Here is a 13,123-nt window from a genome sequence, read left to right on the forward strand (position 1 = left end):
TATAGGCGATGAACAGCAGCACCTTTTGGCTCCATGACTTGTCGGCGATGCTGTGGCAAAATAAAGTTGAAAAATTGGCAAAGCCTACGACAACTGGTATTCCCAGGCGGTCTCCCATCCAGGTATTAAGCAGGCCCAACCCTGTATCGCTTCTGAGATCAGACGAGATCAGGCACTTTCAGGGTGACACAGGCTCAAGCACATACAGTACATGTCAATGTGACTCTCCTATATGGTTGGACAAATAGGACTACATGTCAGGATCTATTGGATGTGAACTTAGCTCTTGCAACAACAACTTGCTCGCTCATTAAGATTCCTAGCCAAGATCTAGCCTGTGATTCATTTGAGCCCCATCTTTGTTCCTTATTCGTTTGGATTTCCTGGTTCTGACCTCTGGCTCATGTACCAACTCTACCTCAGTCTGCCTCCTGCCGGAGCTTCCTAAGCAAGGAAGAAGATATGCTGCCCCCCAAATGTGCAATAGATTTTGTTATATAAAGAAAGAAGCAGCAGCCGTGTGATCAACCCACAGACACCACACACCGACTGGATTGTGTTTATTGTTATATGGTTCAATATCATAATTATACAGAAGCATGGACATACGTTTTGTGTATCTGTACAAACAGCCAAATGGATATATATATATATATATTTATATATTTATCTACTGACTGAAAACCCAGTACAAATTAAATGGATATGAAAGCAATGATCTAAATGGTTGCTACGGGCAACTGCACATGTCCATTTGTGAATCAGCTCCGCATCATGCATGAAATGGTAGAATTAATACCCACAGCAGGTTGGCCCATAGCTGCCCCAGCACAATCAGCCCAATCCAGCACTTTCCATTAACAGTTGCAGCCGGTTTTTCCTATCTGTGTGTAACTGTAAATGCCTCTTTAGACTGTTCTGAAAGCCAAAGGATTTGTCACATTCAGTGCAAGAATATGGTTTCTCCCCAGTGTGGATCCTAAAGTGCCTCGTGAGGCTGTTCTGAATGGCAAAGCATTTGCCACATTCCGAGCAGGAAAAGGGTTTCTTCCCACTGTGAGTTATAAAATGTCTTTGCAGGTATCGCTGAGTTTTAAAGCATTTGCCACACTGGAGGCAAGTGATGGGTTTCACCCCAGAGTGCATTAGGAAATGTTTATTCAGCTCATTCTGAAACCCAAACCGCTTTCCACATTCAGAACAAGCCAATGGTTTCTCTCCCGTATGAATGATCAAGTGTTTGCTGAGATTGCTCTGAAGCCCGAAGCTCTTCCCACATTCATAGCAAGCGAACGGCTTCTCTCCTGTGTGAACTCGCATGTGTTCGCTAAGTTCACTCTGAAACCCAAAGCACTTGCCACATTCTGAGCACGAATATGGCTTCTCCCCTGTGTGAGCAGTCACATGTTCCTTAAGGTCCAGCTCTGACCCAAAGCACTGGCCACATTCAGAACCAGAAGACTCCTCTTTTGTTGGACCTCCATGAGTAGTTACATGTTCTTTAAGGTCAACTTCTGCCCTAAAGCACTGACTGCATTCAGAACAAGAAAATGTATTATTGTCCATGTGAGTGAGAAGGTGGGTCTCAAGGTCATTAGTTAAATGTGCACTATCTTCTGTCTCACAAGCAAAACTCTTGCCCAAGTCTATGGAGTATGGAGCTGCTTGCTCTTCTCTCTCCCCTTTGTGAATCCTGCGATGCACCGTAAGGTGCGATTGTTGTGCAAAGCATTTTCCACATTCAGAACAAGCGATTGGTTTCTCTCCTGTGTGGGTCCGGTAGTGAACCTTGAGGTGTGAGCGCTGTGCAAAACACTTGCCGCATTCTGTACAAGAGAATGGCTTCTCCCCGGTGTGGATAGTGGCATGCTGAATAAGGTTGCTCTTCAGCCGAAAGCATTTCCCACATTCAGAACAAGCAAATGGTTTCTCTCCTGTGTGGATTCGGAAATGTCTATAGAGTTCCGTGTGACACGCAAAGGACTTCTTACATTCCGAACAAGTGAATGGTTTCTCCCCCGTGTGAGTTCTATAATGCACAATAAGCTTCGAGCGACAAGTGAAGCCCCTGCCGCACTCTTCACAAGCAAACGGTTTCACCCCCATGTGAGTTCTCTGATGTTCGACCAGTTTTGCACGCCGCGTGAAACATTTCCCACACTCGTCACAAGCAAATGGTTTCTCTCCAGTGTGAGTTCTGAAATGTTCTATTAGTTTGGCACGGCGGGGGAAACATTTGCCACATTCAGAACAAGGGAATGATTTGACTCCTGTTTGAGTTCTCTGGTGAAGATCTTTATAGCTGATAATACGCTGGATTCTGTTAGTCCCAGCCTGAGAGGTAGGTGTGCCCTGTACAGATACAGTTGCCGGAGCCAATCTCTTATTTGTTATAGATTCCTTATCATGTGTTTGTGTTCCCTGCCTCAACCCCATAACTGTAACAATGCTGTACCCCAGTTCCCTTCCTTTTGCCCGACAATCCACCTCCTCTTTAACATCATGGAAAAGAGGGTCAGTAGTTCTGTCTATGCCTTGTTTTGGACGGGTAACTGGATGGGAACCTTCTCCTCCTTCCCATGAAGCCAGTTCCTCTTTAATCCCATGGGAGATACAATTGGGTGGTTTTTGAGAAGCAGTTGGAGGTATATTTGGGAGAGTTTGTCCTTCCTGGGAAATGGCTTCTTCTGCCTCAGTCCTGCTGAATTTATTGTCATGGTACAATGTGGATTCTTCACGTCTCTGATCTTCCTCTGTAACATCTGCCAGAGAAACAGACAAGCTCAGTGTGATGCATGTGTCCTGCTGCTCTTAGCCAACTGGTTTGGCTCCCTAAGTGCTCAACTGCGGGGCCCCTGTGCTTGTTGTTTGGGGTGCACCACTTGTGCTCTATCTCTATGATATTTCTTGCTAAACCCAAACCTATTACCATTTCCTGTCTGTATGTCAGGTGTTTTACCATTTCCTGCCTGTATGTCAGGTGTTTTACCATTTCCTGTCTGTATGTCTGAAGAAGTAAATATGGTGACACTAAGGAGTTATTTATTAAAGTCCAAATGCCAAAAACTCGAAGAATTCAAGGTTTTTTTTAAAAAAAAAAAAAATAATTTTGAGTGGAAAATCCGAAAAATTTGTATGATTCTAATTTTCATATGATTTTCATGATTTTTTCCCCGCACTGGAATTTTTCGGAAAATGTATTGATAAATAAGGGGAAATAACCTGTTGCGGGTTTGGTATATTTCAGAAAATAATGAGATAAATTCGGATTGGGATAAATAACCCCCTAAGCCAATGTGTTAGAACATACACAAATTTAGCACAATGAATATCCACAGGCAGTGAATGAGTCTGTATCTTCTCCCAGTGCTTGGGACTTCTCTCTTGGTCCTTTGGTTCCAAAAACAAACATGGCTGGTACTAGTGTGTGTGTGATAGTGACTGGTGTGAGTCATATACAATCTGTGTAAGGTGCAGTCGGACATACCAATAATTTATATACAATAATTTTATAGTCCTAGTGAATGGTGAATGAACCAATGAATGAACCAGCAGTTACAGGTTAATCTTTTGTTCACACAGAATTGTCCCTCAGTAAAGCTCTAAACTGTGTATTGTTTTCCTTTCATTAGTGATACCCACAGCTCTGATACTTACCCACCCCTTACTCACCTGCCTGCTGCCCATTCTCTGCCTTTGCTGCTCTGAAAACACCTGTTTTTCCCTTTAATTTCTCCCACTCCTTCATGGTAAATCTGGTAGAGACGTCCTCACACCTTATGGCAACCTGGCACACACAATGGCACAGTCACCCCCAGCCAGAGAAAGGGATTATCATACACTGTTACTAAGCAACAAGGGATTATTGGGGGGCTGCTGTACCCACCTCTCCAGTCAGCAGCTGGATGATGTTGGACATCAGTTCCAGGATCTTCTTGGCATTTTCCTTTTGTATGATGGAGCCAGGGGGAGGGGCCACCGTTGGGCTGGTCACATGGTGCCTGCAGGCTCCTCCCAACATACAGTCAGTGCAGCTCTGTGGGAGGGGCATGTCATCACCTGACTTCTTTGTAACACTGTAGCCCTGTATATTGGGGAGATGATTAGGGACCCCTCTACTGCTCACCCCTCCCTCCCCACTCAGCTGTCTCACTGCCCCACTCACCTCTCCACTCACCTCTCCACTCAGCTGTCTCACTGCCCCACTCACACTGACACTCGCCTCTCCACTCAGCTGTCTCACTCACCTCTCCACTCAGCTGTCTCACTCACCTCTCCACTCAGCTGTCTCACTGCCCCACTCACCTCTCCACTCAGCTGTCTCACTCACCTCTCCACTCAGCTGTCTCACTGCCCCACTCACCTCTCCACTCAGCTGTCTCACTGCCCCACTCACCTCTCCACTCAGCTGTCTCACTGCCCCACTCACCTCTCCACTCAGCTGTCTCACTGCCCACTCACCTCTCCACTCAGCTGTCTCACTGCCCCACTCACCTCTCCACTCAACTGTCTCACTGCCCCACTCACCTCTCCACTCAGCTGTCTCACTGCCCCACTCACCTCTCCAGTCAGCTGTCTCACTGCCCCACTCACCTCTCCACTCAGCTGTCTCACTGCCCCACTCACCTCTCCACTCAGCTGTCTCCACCTTGCCCCACTCACCTCCCCACTCAGCTGTTCTCACTGCCCCACTCACCTCCCCACTCAGCTGTCTCACTGCCCCACTCACCTCTCCACTCAGCTGTCTCACTGCCCCACTCACCTCTCCACTCAGCTGTCTCACTGCCCCACTCACCTCTGCCACTCAGCTGTCTCACTGCCCCACTCACCTCTCCACTCAGCTGTCTCACTGCCCCACTCACCTCTCCACTCAGCTGTCTCACTGCCCCACTCACCTCTCCACTCAGCTGTCTCACTGCCCCACTCACCTCTCCACTCAGCTGTCTCACTGCCCCACTCACCTCTCCACTCAGCTGTCTCACTGCCCCACTCACCTCTCCACTCAGCTGTCTCACTGCCCCACTCACCTCTCCACTCAGCTGTCTCACTGCCCCACTCACCTCTCCACTCAGCTGTCTCACTGCCCCACTCACCGTTCCACTCAGCTGTCTCACTGCCCCACTCTCCACTCAGCTGTCTCACTGCCCCACTCTCCACTCAGCTGTCTCACTGCCCCACTCTCCACTCAGCTGTCTCACTGCCCCACTCTCCACTCAGCTGTCTCACTGCCCCACTCTCCACTCAGCTGTCTCACTGCCCCACTCTCCACTCAGCTGTCTCACTGCCCCACTCTCCACTCAGCTGTCTCACTGCCCCACTCTCCACTCAGCTGTCTCACTGCCCCACTCTCCACTCAGCTGTCTCACTGCCCCACTCTCCACTCAGCTGTCTCACTGCCCCACTCTCCACTCAGCTGTCTCACTGCCCCACTCACCTCTCCACTCAGCTGTCTCACTGCCCCACTCACCTCTCCAGTCAGCAGGTAGATAATCTCCAGTGTGAGAGTCAGGATTGTCTCATGCAGCTGATCTGGATCCTGGTTCCCCATCACTGGCTCAGTGGGTTCCTGGGAGATTCCCATTTGGTCCCTGTGGAAGTGACTGAGCAGGAAGCAGCAGTGAATAGAGATGTATAAAGGGAATTATTGCCAGTGTATATTACAGGGCTCACACACATATATATAATCCTGCTACAAAATATGTTGGTACTATAAAAATTATTAGTAATAATATTCCTCCTGCCTGCCATAAGGATTCATTGTTACGGTGATGTGGCTGCCATGGTTGTACTGGTATACAATCCAAAGCTTTCTTCTGCCTGAATACTCTAATTATTTACAATAATTGATATTTACTGATGTGAGGTGCTGAATGTTAGCTCGGCTGCAATCACAAGCTATTGTATAATACACATAAAAATAGGAACAAAGGCACACTCCATTCAATGCTTCTGCAAAAAAATCTAATTTTTATTCAGAGTGAGATCTCAGCAAAGGTTTCAGGGCCAAGCCCCTTCATGAAGTGTCAAGCCTTGATGAAGGGGCTTGAACCAGAAACGTTTTCTGAGATCTCACTCTGAATAAAGAAAAAAGTCCGATTTGTTGCAGAAGCATTGAATGGAGTGTGTCTTTGTTCCTATTTTGTGTGTATGGTTGTTTGGGGTCCAGTAAGGCTAAAGTACAATGAGAGGTTAGTGATCAAGTCAATGTGTGGGTTTATATAAATGGCAGAGGGGCTGCTGAGAGACACTATAGACACTATTTCTTGGGCTGTGGGATTAGTACAGGAGTAGAGTTGGAGGATGCAGTATAGGGGGTATTTGTGGGGGCTGTGGGATACACTTGAGGGGTTACTCACCTCACAAACTGGGGGTGCAAGGCCACATATACTATCCAGGTGCCCCTAGGTTATCTCCACTCACCCCCGTTTAGTTGTCCCCATTCAGTCCCTGTGTATGAGCCCAGCTATGGCTAGACCTGCACTGGAGAAACGTGATCTTGTCCCGCACACCAGTCTCCAGTGCTCCTATTTGCTGCCATGTCACCCCTGAAATTGTGCCACCCTAGGCCTTTGGTGGGGATGCAATGGGACCAACCCTACACACAAGTCCATGTGAGGAGGATACATGTGAGGGGGGGAAACATGTGAGGGGGGAAACATGTGAGGGGGGAAACATGTGAGGGGAGATACATGTGAGGGGGATACATGTGAGGGGGGAAACATGTGAGGGGGGAAACATGCGAGGGGGGGAAACATGTGAGGGGGGAAACATGTGAGGGGAGATTCATGTGAGGGGGGAAACATGTGAGGGGGGAAACATGTGAGGGGGGAAACATGTGAGGGGGGAAACATGTGAGGGGGAGACACTTGAGGAGAGATACACGTGAGGGGGAGAAACGTGAGGAGGAGACACGTGAGGGGGAGACACGTGAGGAGGAGACACGTGAGGGGGAGACACGTGAGGGGAGACACGTGAGGGGAGACACGTGAGGGGAGACACGTGAGGGGAGACACGTGAGGGGAGACACGTGAGGGGGAAACACGTGAGGGGGAGACACGTGAGGGGAGACACGTGAGGGGAGACACGTGAGGGGAGACACGTGAGGGGGAAACACGTGAGGGGGAGACACGTGAGGAGGAGACACGTGAGGGGGAGACACGTGAGGGGAGACACGTGAGGGGGAAACACGTGAGGGGGAGACACGTGAGGAGGAGACACGTGAGGGGGAGACACGTGAGGGGAGACACGTGAGGGGGAGACACATGAGGGGAGACACGTGAGGGGGAGACAAGTGAGGGGAGATACACGTGAGGGGAGATACATGTGAGGGGAGATACATGTGAGGGGGAAACATGAGGGGGATGATGTGCTTCAGTGCAGGTAAGTTGTACACAGGGCTGCCATCAGGGGGGGACAGGGGGGGACAAGCATACTGGGCCCGGGCATGAAGGGGGGCCCGGCAGTGCTGCATTTTTTTGAAGATCCGGGCCCCCCTTACGAGCACCCGAGCCGTACGTCTTGCCTCTTGCGTTGTCGAATGCGGAAGTGCCGAAAAGCCGAAGCCGATGCGCCGAAAAGACCCGAAGTCACGGAAAAAGCCGAAGTCCTGAAGCGGTGAAAAGACCCGAAGTCACGGAAGGAGGCGAAGTTGAAGTACTGAAGCCATGAGTTCAATTCTACTGAACACCAGTTTGTGTTTTTTTTTTTTTTTAATCCCCTGGCCACCAATGTATTATTTTAATATTCTATAGGCCCCTGCCACCAATCTTTTTTTTAAAACTTTTTTTTTGGGGCCCCAATTTTTTTTTTAACTCGTAAGGGGCCCCTTGCCACCATTGTTTTTTTAAAAAAAAAAAAAAAAAATTAATTTTCTTTTTGGTGACCCCAAATTTTTTTAACTTGTAAGGGGGCCCCTGCCACCAGTTTTTTTTCAAAAAAAAATTTTTTTTTGGGGCCCCAATTTGTTTTTAACTTGTAAGGGGGCCCCTGGCACCAGTTTTTTTTCAAAAAAAATTTTTTTTTTTTCAAATTTTTTTTGGGGCCCCAATTTGTTTTTAACTTGTAAGGGGGCCCCTGCCACCAGTTTTTTTTATTTTCAAAATAAATTTTTTTTTTCAAATTTTTTTTTGGGGCCCCAATTTGTTTTTAACTTATAAGGGGGCCCCTGCCACCAATGTTTGTTTATTTTTTAGTTTTTTTTTACATTTTTTTTGTTGGGGCCCCAAGTTTTTTTTTAACTTATAAAAAAAAACCAATGTTTTTTTTTAAAAAAAAAAAAATTATTATTTTTTTTTTTTTGGGGCCCCGATTTTTTATAAGGGGGCCCTGACCATCAATAGCTTTTTACAACTTGTGTGGGGGGGGTTACTTTTTTAACGCTGATGTCTGTGTGGTCTTTTAACTGCGATGTGGAGTGGGCGGGATATGGGGTGGAGCTTGGTCGTCAGTGTGGGCGGGGCCCAGGGGGCCCCAAAAATTTTGTTGTACGGCCCCGTGATTTCTAATGGCGGCCCTGGTTGTACATAATAACAAGGTGTTGCCTAGAGGAACTGCAGACCAGCGATAAACTTTGAGCGAATTCTCCTTTCCCTCCCTGAGCTGCTATTGGCCAGTTAGGAGTCGGGCGGGTGCATGTGATTGGCTGAAGATGACAGTCACGTGTGTAAGGTACCAATAGAGGATATAAAGGGATCCGCCATTACCTCTCCTCTGCGCTCACTGATACTGGGGGTGTTTGGGTTTCGTGCTCTGTCCCCGTATCAGTGATACTGTCAGGCCCAGCAGGCGAGGACTCCCCGCAGTAAGACATCAGTAAGCCATGCACATCCCGGGGCTCCTGAGAGAATTCCGGCCACCGATATCTCACAGCAGCTGCCCAATGTCTGCCTCTAGCACTGGTTCCCTTCGCGAAGGAGGAGGAGCTTAGGAGACAGCGAGCAGGAAGAGGCGGGGCCAGGGGTTGATTCGCTGCTGAGAGAAGAGCAGCCTAGTGCCCGCCCCCTGTGTGATGTGAGGGACAGAACCCCGAGTCCTGAATAAGCACCAACTGTCCGTGTGTGTGTGTGTCCCTCCGGCACTCATGATCCCGCCCTATATCTCCCCTCACACGGGCCGCTCTACCGCTCATACTGGAATAACGGAGCTGGGGGAGGGACTGTGAGCGGTGGGCGTGTCCGGCTGTGAGAGGAGACAGTGACAGGGAAAGTCTGGGCCCTGACACGTGACCTGTAGTACCTCCATCCAATGTCTGTGTTATATAGTGTGAGGCCTGTGGGAGGGGCTTGATTCACAGTGGGTGGAGCTTATTTGTTAATACCCCAGGGCCTGCACCCCTTGTGTTCTTCACTCAATATTGGCCTCTCACACTCACTTCTAATGTTCCCATAGTCACTCTTATTGGCCTCTCTGTGTCTGTCAATATTCACATTAAAGGAGAAGGAAACCCTGTAAAGAAAAACCCCAGTGTACATAACCCCTCCCCCATCCTTATTTGCTCCTCACTCATCACCTCTGATCATTCCCACATCTGGGTGCAACATAGTAAGTTCCTTCCATGTATATTTCACTGCTCGTGGGGCAGCACTGGAGGTTCACATAATTCTGCCACCAGTACCACATATAGATTATAGGAGACTGACCTAATCAATAGAATGGGAAGCATCTAACAGTGGGGACAGAGATAATGGCTCACAGCAATCACCTACCCCTCGGCCCATAGAGACACCCAAACAATTGGAGCAGTCTGTGCTTAGCAGAGAGAAAAGGGAAAGGTCTATGCTTTAGGTTAATATGATTATGTCATGATTTTTATGGTGTAGTTGCTGTTTCTAAATATACTGCAAATACAACATTTTATTCCTGAACCAACAAGTTTATTTTGTGTCTGTAATATTAGTGAGTAGGAGACATATTAGGTCATTGTGTCTGATCCTGAACGTTCAGAAAGAGGCAGCACTGTACAATGGAACTGCTTTCAGATAAGTTATTGTTTCTCCCCTTCTCATTGTACTTCAATACAACCCAAGTCCTGTAATAGCAAAGCAGGGTTTCTCCTGTTTGGGAGCTATTCCCCTGACAACCACAAGGTGGGGCTATGGATTTTAGCAATGCCAATGATTTCTGAGTTCATTTTGATCACTACAATGCTCAAATCTTGTCCAGCCTTCAGGAAACCTGCATTTTGGGAAGGGTAAGGAAGTCTGGGGTATCACAAATCATTGCCTGTCACTGAATTTAATGTATTTATGATGTGCAGTTATTGTTCACTGAAACCAATGTAACATTATGTACAAGTCAATACTGTGTATTTAGGAGGGATGCACTAAATCCAGGATTCAGTTCGGGATTTGGCCTTTTTCTGTAAGATTCAGCCGAATCCTACTGCCGGCTGAACTGAATTTGCATGTGCAAATCAGGGGTGTAGAGGGAAATCACGTGAGTGTTTGTTACAAAACAAGGAAGTAAATGTTTTCCCCTTCCCACCTCTAATTTGCATATGCAAATTCAGTTCTGTATTCGGCCAAATCTTTGCAAAGGATTCAGGGGTTCGGCCGAATCCAAAATAGTGGATTTGGTGCATCCCTAGCATGTATATATATATATATTTATATAGGGGTAGAAGAAACCGGCACTCGTCACGATCGCCTGGGTGCAGTCTTTCACGATAACCATGTAAGAGAACTGTACAGATCTCACTCGCAGGACTTAGATTAAATAAAAAATATTTATTAGTGGATAATCGCTGATGCAACAGCCTTTCTCATTGTGTGGCTCCACTGAGTGTAACAACCTGTTCTGTTATCATGTAGCTCATATAAGGAAACCATCAAGGACTTTTTTGTTACAAAGTAGTGTCTAAAGAATTGGATCGAACCAGAGATGAAAAGGAGAGAAGAGAGCGCAGGAAACGGAAGCTGCTGGGTAACAAGATGTATCATATCCATATTGTACATCGACTCGGCTTTTAATCAGCAGTGGAACAGAACCGCAAACTATGAATGGTAACGAAGGAAGGAAAATCAGCTCCCACATACCTCCATTATATGTGGCCACCATCTCCAGGTACAGTCCGGTGTACAGAAGCAGCAATCTTGATGTTGTGATGCTGATTCAGTTAATGACTATAAGAGGGACTTGGATGATTTCTTGGACAGACATAATACAAAGGCTATTGTGATACTAAACTCTATAGTTAGTATAGATATGGGTATATATCATTTATGTGACAGCAGGGGCGCGCCGCCAATGAGGCGAGCTGAGACGCTCGCCTCAGGCGGCAACGCCGAAGCGGTTTCCAGGGGCGGCAAAAAGCCGCTCCTGCACCTTTAAGAGCCGAATTTCCGGTTTTTAAACCGGAAATTCTGCTTTACTAATGCGAGAGAGCGCAATTGCGCTCTCCGCATTAGTGTTCCTGCCTCCCCTCCCGACAAGTAAGTCGGCGAGGGGGGGCGGCATTGCAGGAGCCGCCTGAGGCGGCGCTTAGGTCCGAATCGGCGCTGTGTGACAGTAGGGAGGGGTGTGTATGGGGCTGGGTTTTACTTTGGAGAGGTTGGACTTGATGGACTTTGCCTTTTTTCAACCCAATTTAACTGTGTAACTTTATAACTATGTCCATCAGCACCAGCTTCCTAAAGTCACAAGCGCTCACCTGTGCTCACTCGCAGCCCCTCTACTGCACAGTACCCCTAGCTCGCTCCCCATCAGGTAACCATCCACGTCATCTTCTAATTTTGCTCCACCATATGAATTTAGACTCATGGTGATTGATCATGTGCCCCCCCTGAAGAGAGGTGCCAATAGGGACCGACTATTGTTCCAACGAGAATCTATGTGGATTTACAAACTTGATGTCCTGCCTCCCAAGGGACTAAATGAAACATTACTGATGTCCCCTTCTATGTGAATTGGCTGGGCTTATGTCCTCTTTGAGCACTTTGGACCATAAGGGTTGTGAATGAACTTTGAGCCATGAGAAGAACTATCACTTTTGTTACAGCATATCCTCTAATGTGATAGTTTGATCATATAGAGACAAGTTATCTTTTTCATGGTTTTGTTACTAAATACAACAGAGAATGTGACAGTACTCTGTTACTAGTGTCTAATAATGTGTTATCTATATTCAGTGTGAGAATGATCAGCTGATTGCACCTATATTGTAATTTAACGTTCGAGTTATGTTTTGTGTCTGTCTTTCAGGTTTTCTTTGCACCCTAAATCTGTAAGTGGATTTCGGGCCACAATTGGATACAGGCCCCAGACAGGGTGTCAGATGGTGTGTGGCATGAACTGTCCGACTCGCTAGCAATTGAGCCAAGCAGCTTATCTGTATGATCAGAGTGCGCAAACCTATCCTTACCTGATGGGGAGCCAGCTAGGTGTACTGTGCAGTAGAGGGGCTGCGAGTGAGCACAGGTGAGCGCTTGTGACTTTAGGAAGCTGGTGCTGATGGACAAGATTGCTGCTTCTGTACACCGGACTGTACCTGGAGATGGTGGCCACATATAATGGAGGTATGTGGGAGCTGATTTTCCTTCTGACAGGTGCTGCTTGTACGATATTCGCTGTCATAACGAATTTTAACCTTTTATATTTCACATGAAGTCACGCTTATCACTGACAGTTGATAACACACATTTTGGTTGGGTATTTTTTACTTTTATTTTTAACTGAAGACGAAGGGAGTCCGGTCAGCAGAGATCTAAGTATGTACACCCCAACTTTCTCACGCGTCACTTCCTGTTTGGCGGGTAATGGAGGTGTTTAAAGTTTGTTTGTTTGTATGCACAATTTTTAGTTATATATATATATATATATATATATATATATATGAAATCTCCCTTACTGTACAAGCTAATTGAGGCTAATGTACATGTGACAGTTTTTCCATAGTGTATTTTAACTGGCAGAGAAATGCCTGAAGTCCCCCTCAGTTATTGGGGGGCAGTATGGGCAGTTTTGTCTGTTCACCCACTTGCTAAAATTCAGGACAGGAGCAGCAGTGATATTAGAGTCACTATCAGTTCAGGCAACTGAATCCTTCAGGCTATAGACATACAGGCTGTTGTCAGAGGCTGTTTTGAGCCTATGTAATTGGGCTGACAACAGCCGGTCTATAGCCTCA

The 13,123-nt window shown here is 47.1% G+C and overlaps 1 protein-coding gene across 2 annotated transcripts; it reads right to left on the reverse strand.

Annotated features, from left to right (window-relative positions):
• Window positions 1-326: 326 nt before the first annotated feature.
• On the reverse strand, window positions 327-8,951 carry LOC108716296 (oocyte zinc finger protein XlCOF22). 2 transcript variants are annotated; one of them, XM_041563688.1, is made up of 5 exons: window positions 8,703-8,951; window positions 5,468-5,600; window positions 3,887-4,036; window positions 3,673-3,787; window positions 327-2,762 (listed from the first exon to the last, which is right to left on the reverse strand). In XM_041563688.1, the coding sequence occupies exons 1-5, from the start codon at window positions 8,807-8,809 to the stop codon at window positions 835-837; spliced, it is 2,433 nt and encodes an 810-aa protein (XP_041419622.1). In that variant the 5' UTR covers window positions 8,810-8,951; the 3' UTR covers window positions 327-834. The 2 variants fall into 2 exon arrangements, with proteins under 2 accessions (XP_041419622.1, XP_041419621.1); XM_041563687.1 differs by having other exon boundaries at window positions 3,887-4,084; window positions 8,703-8,947.
• Window positions 8,952-13,123: the final 4,172 nt, after the last annotated feature.

Source organism: Xenopus laevis, chromosome 5L (genome assembly GCF_017654675.1).
Source record: "Xenopus laevis strain J_2021 chromosome 5L, Xenopus_laevis_v10.1, whole genome shotgun sequence".
Classification (NCBI taxonomy): domain Eukaryota; kingdom Metazoa; phylum Chordata; class Amphibia; order Anura; family Pipidae; genus Xenopus; species Xenopus laevis.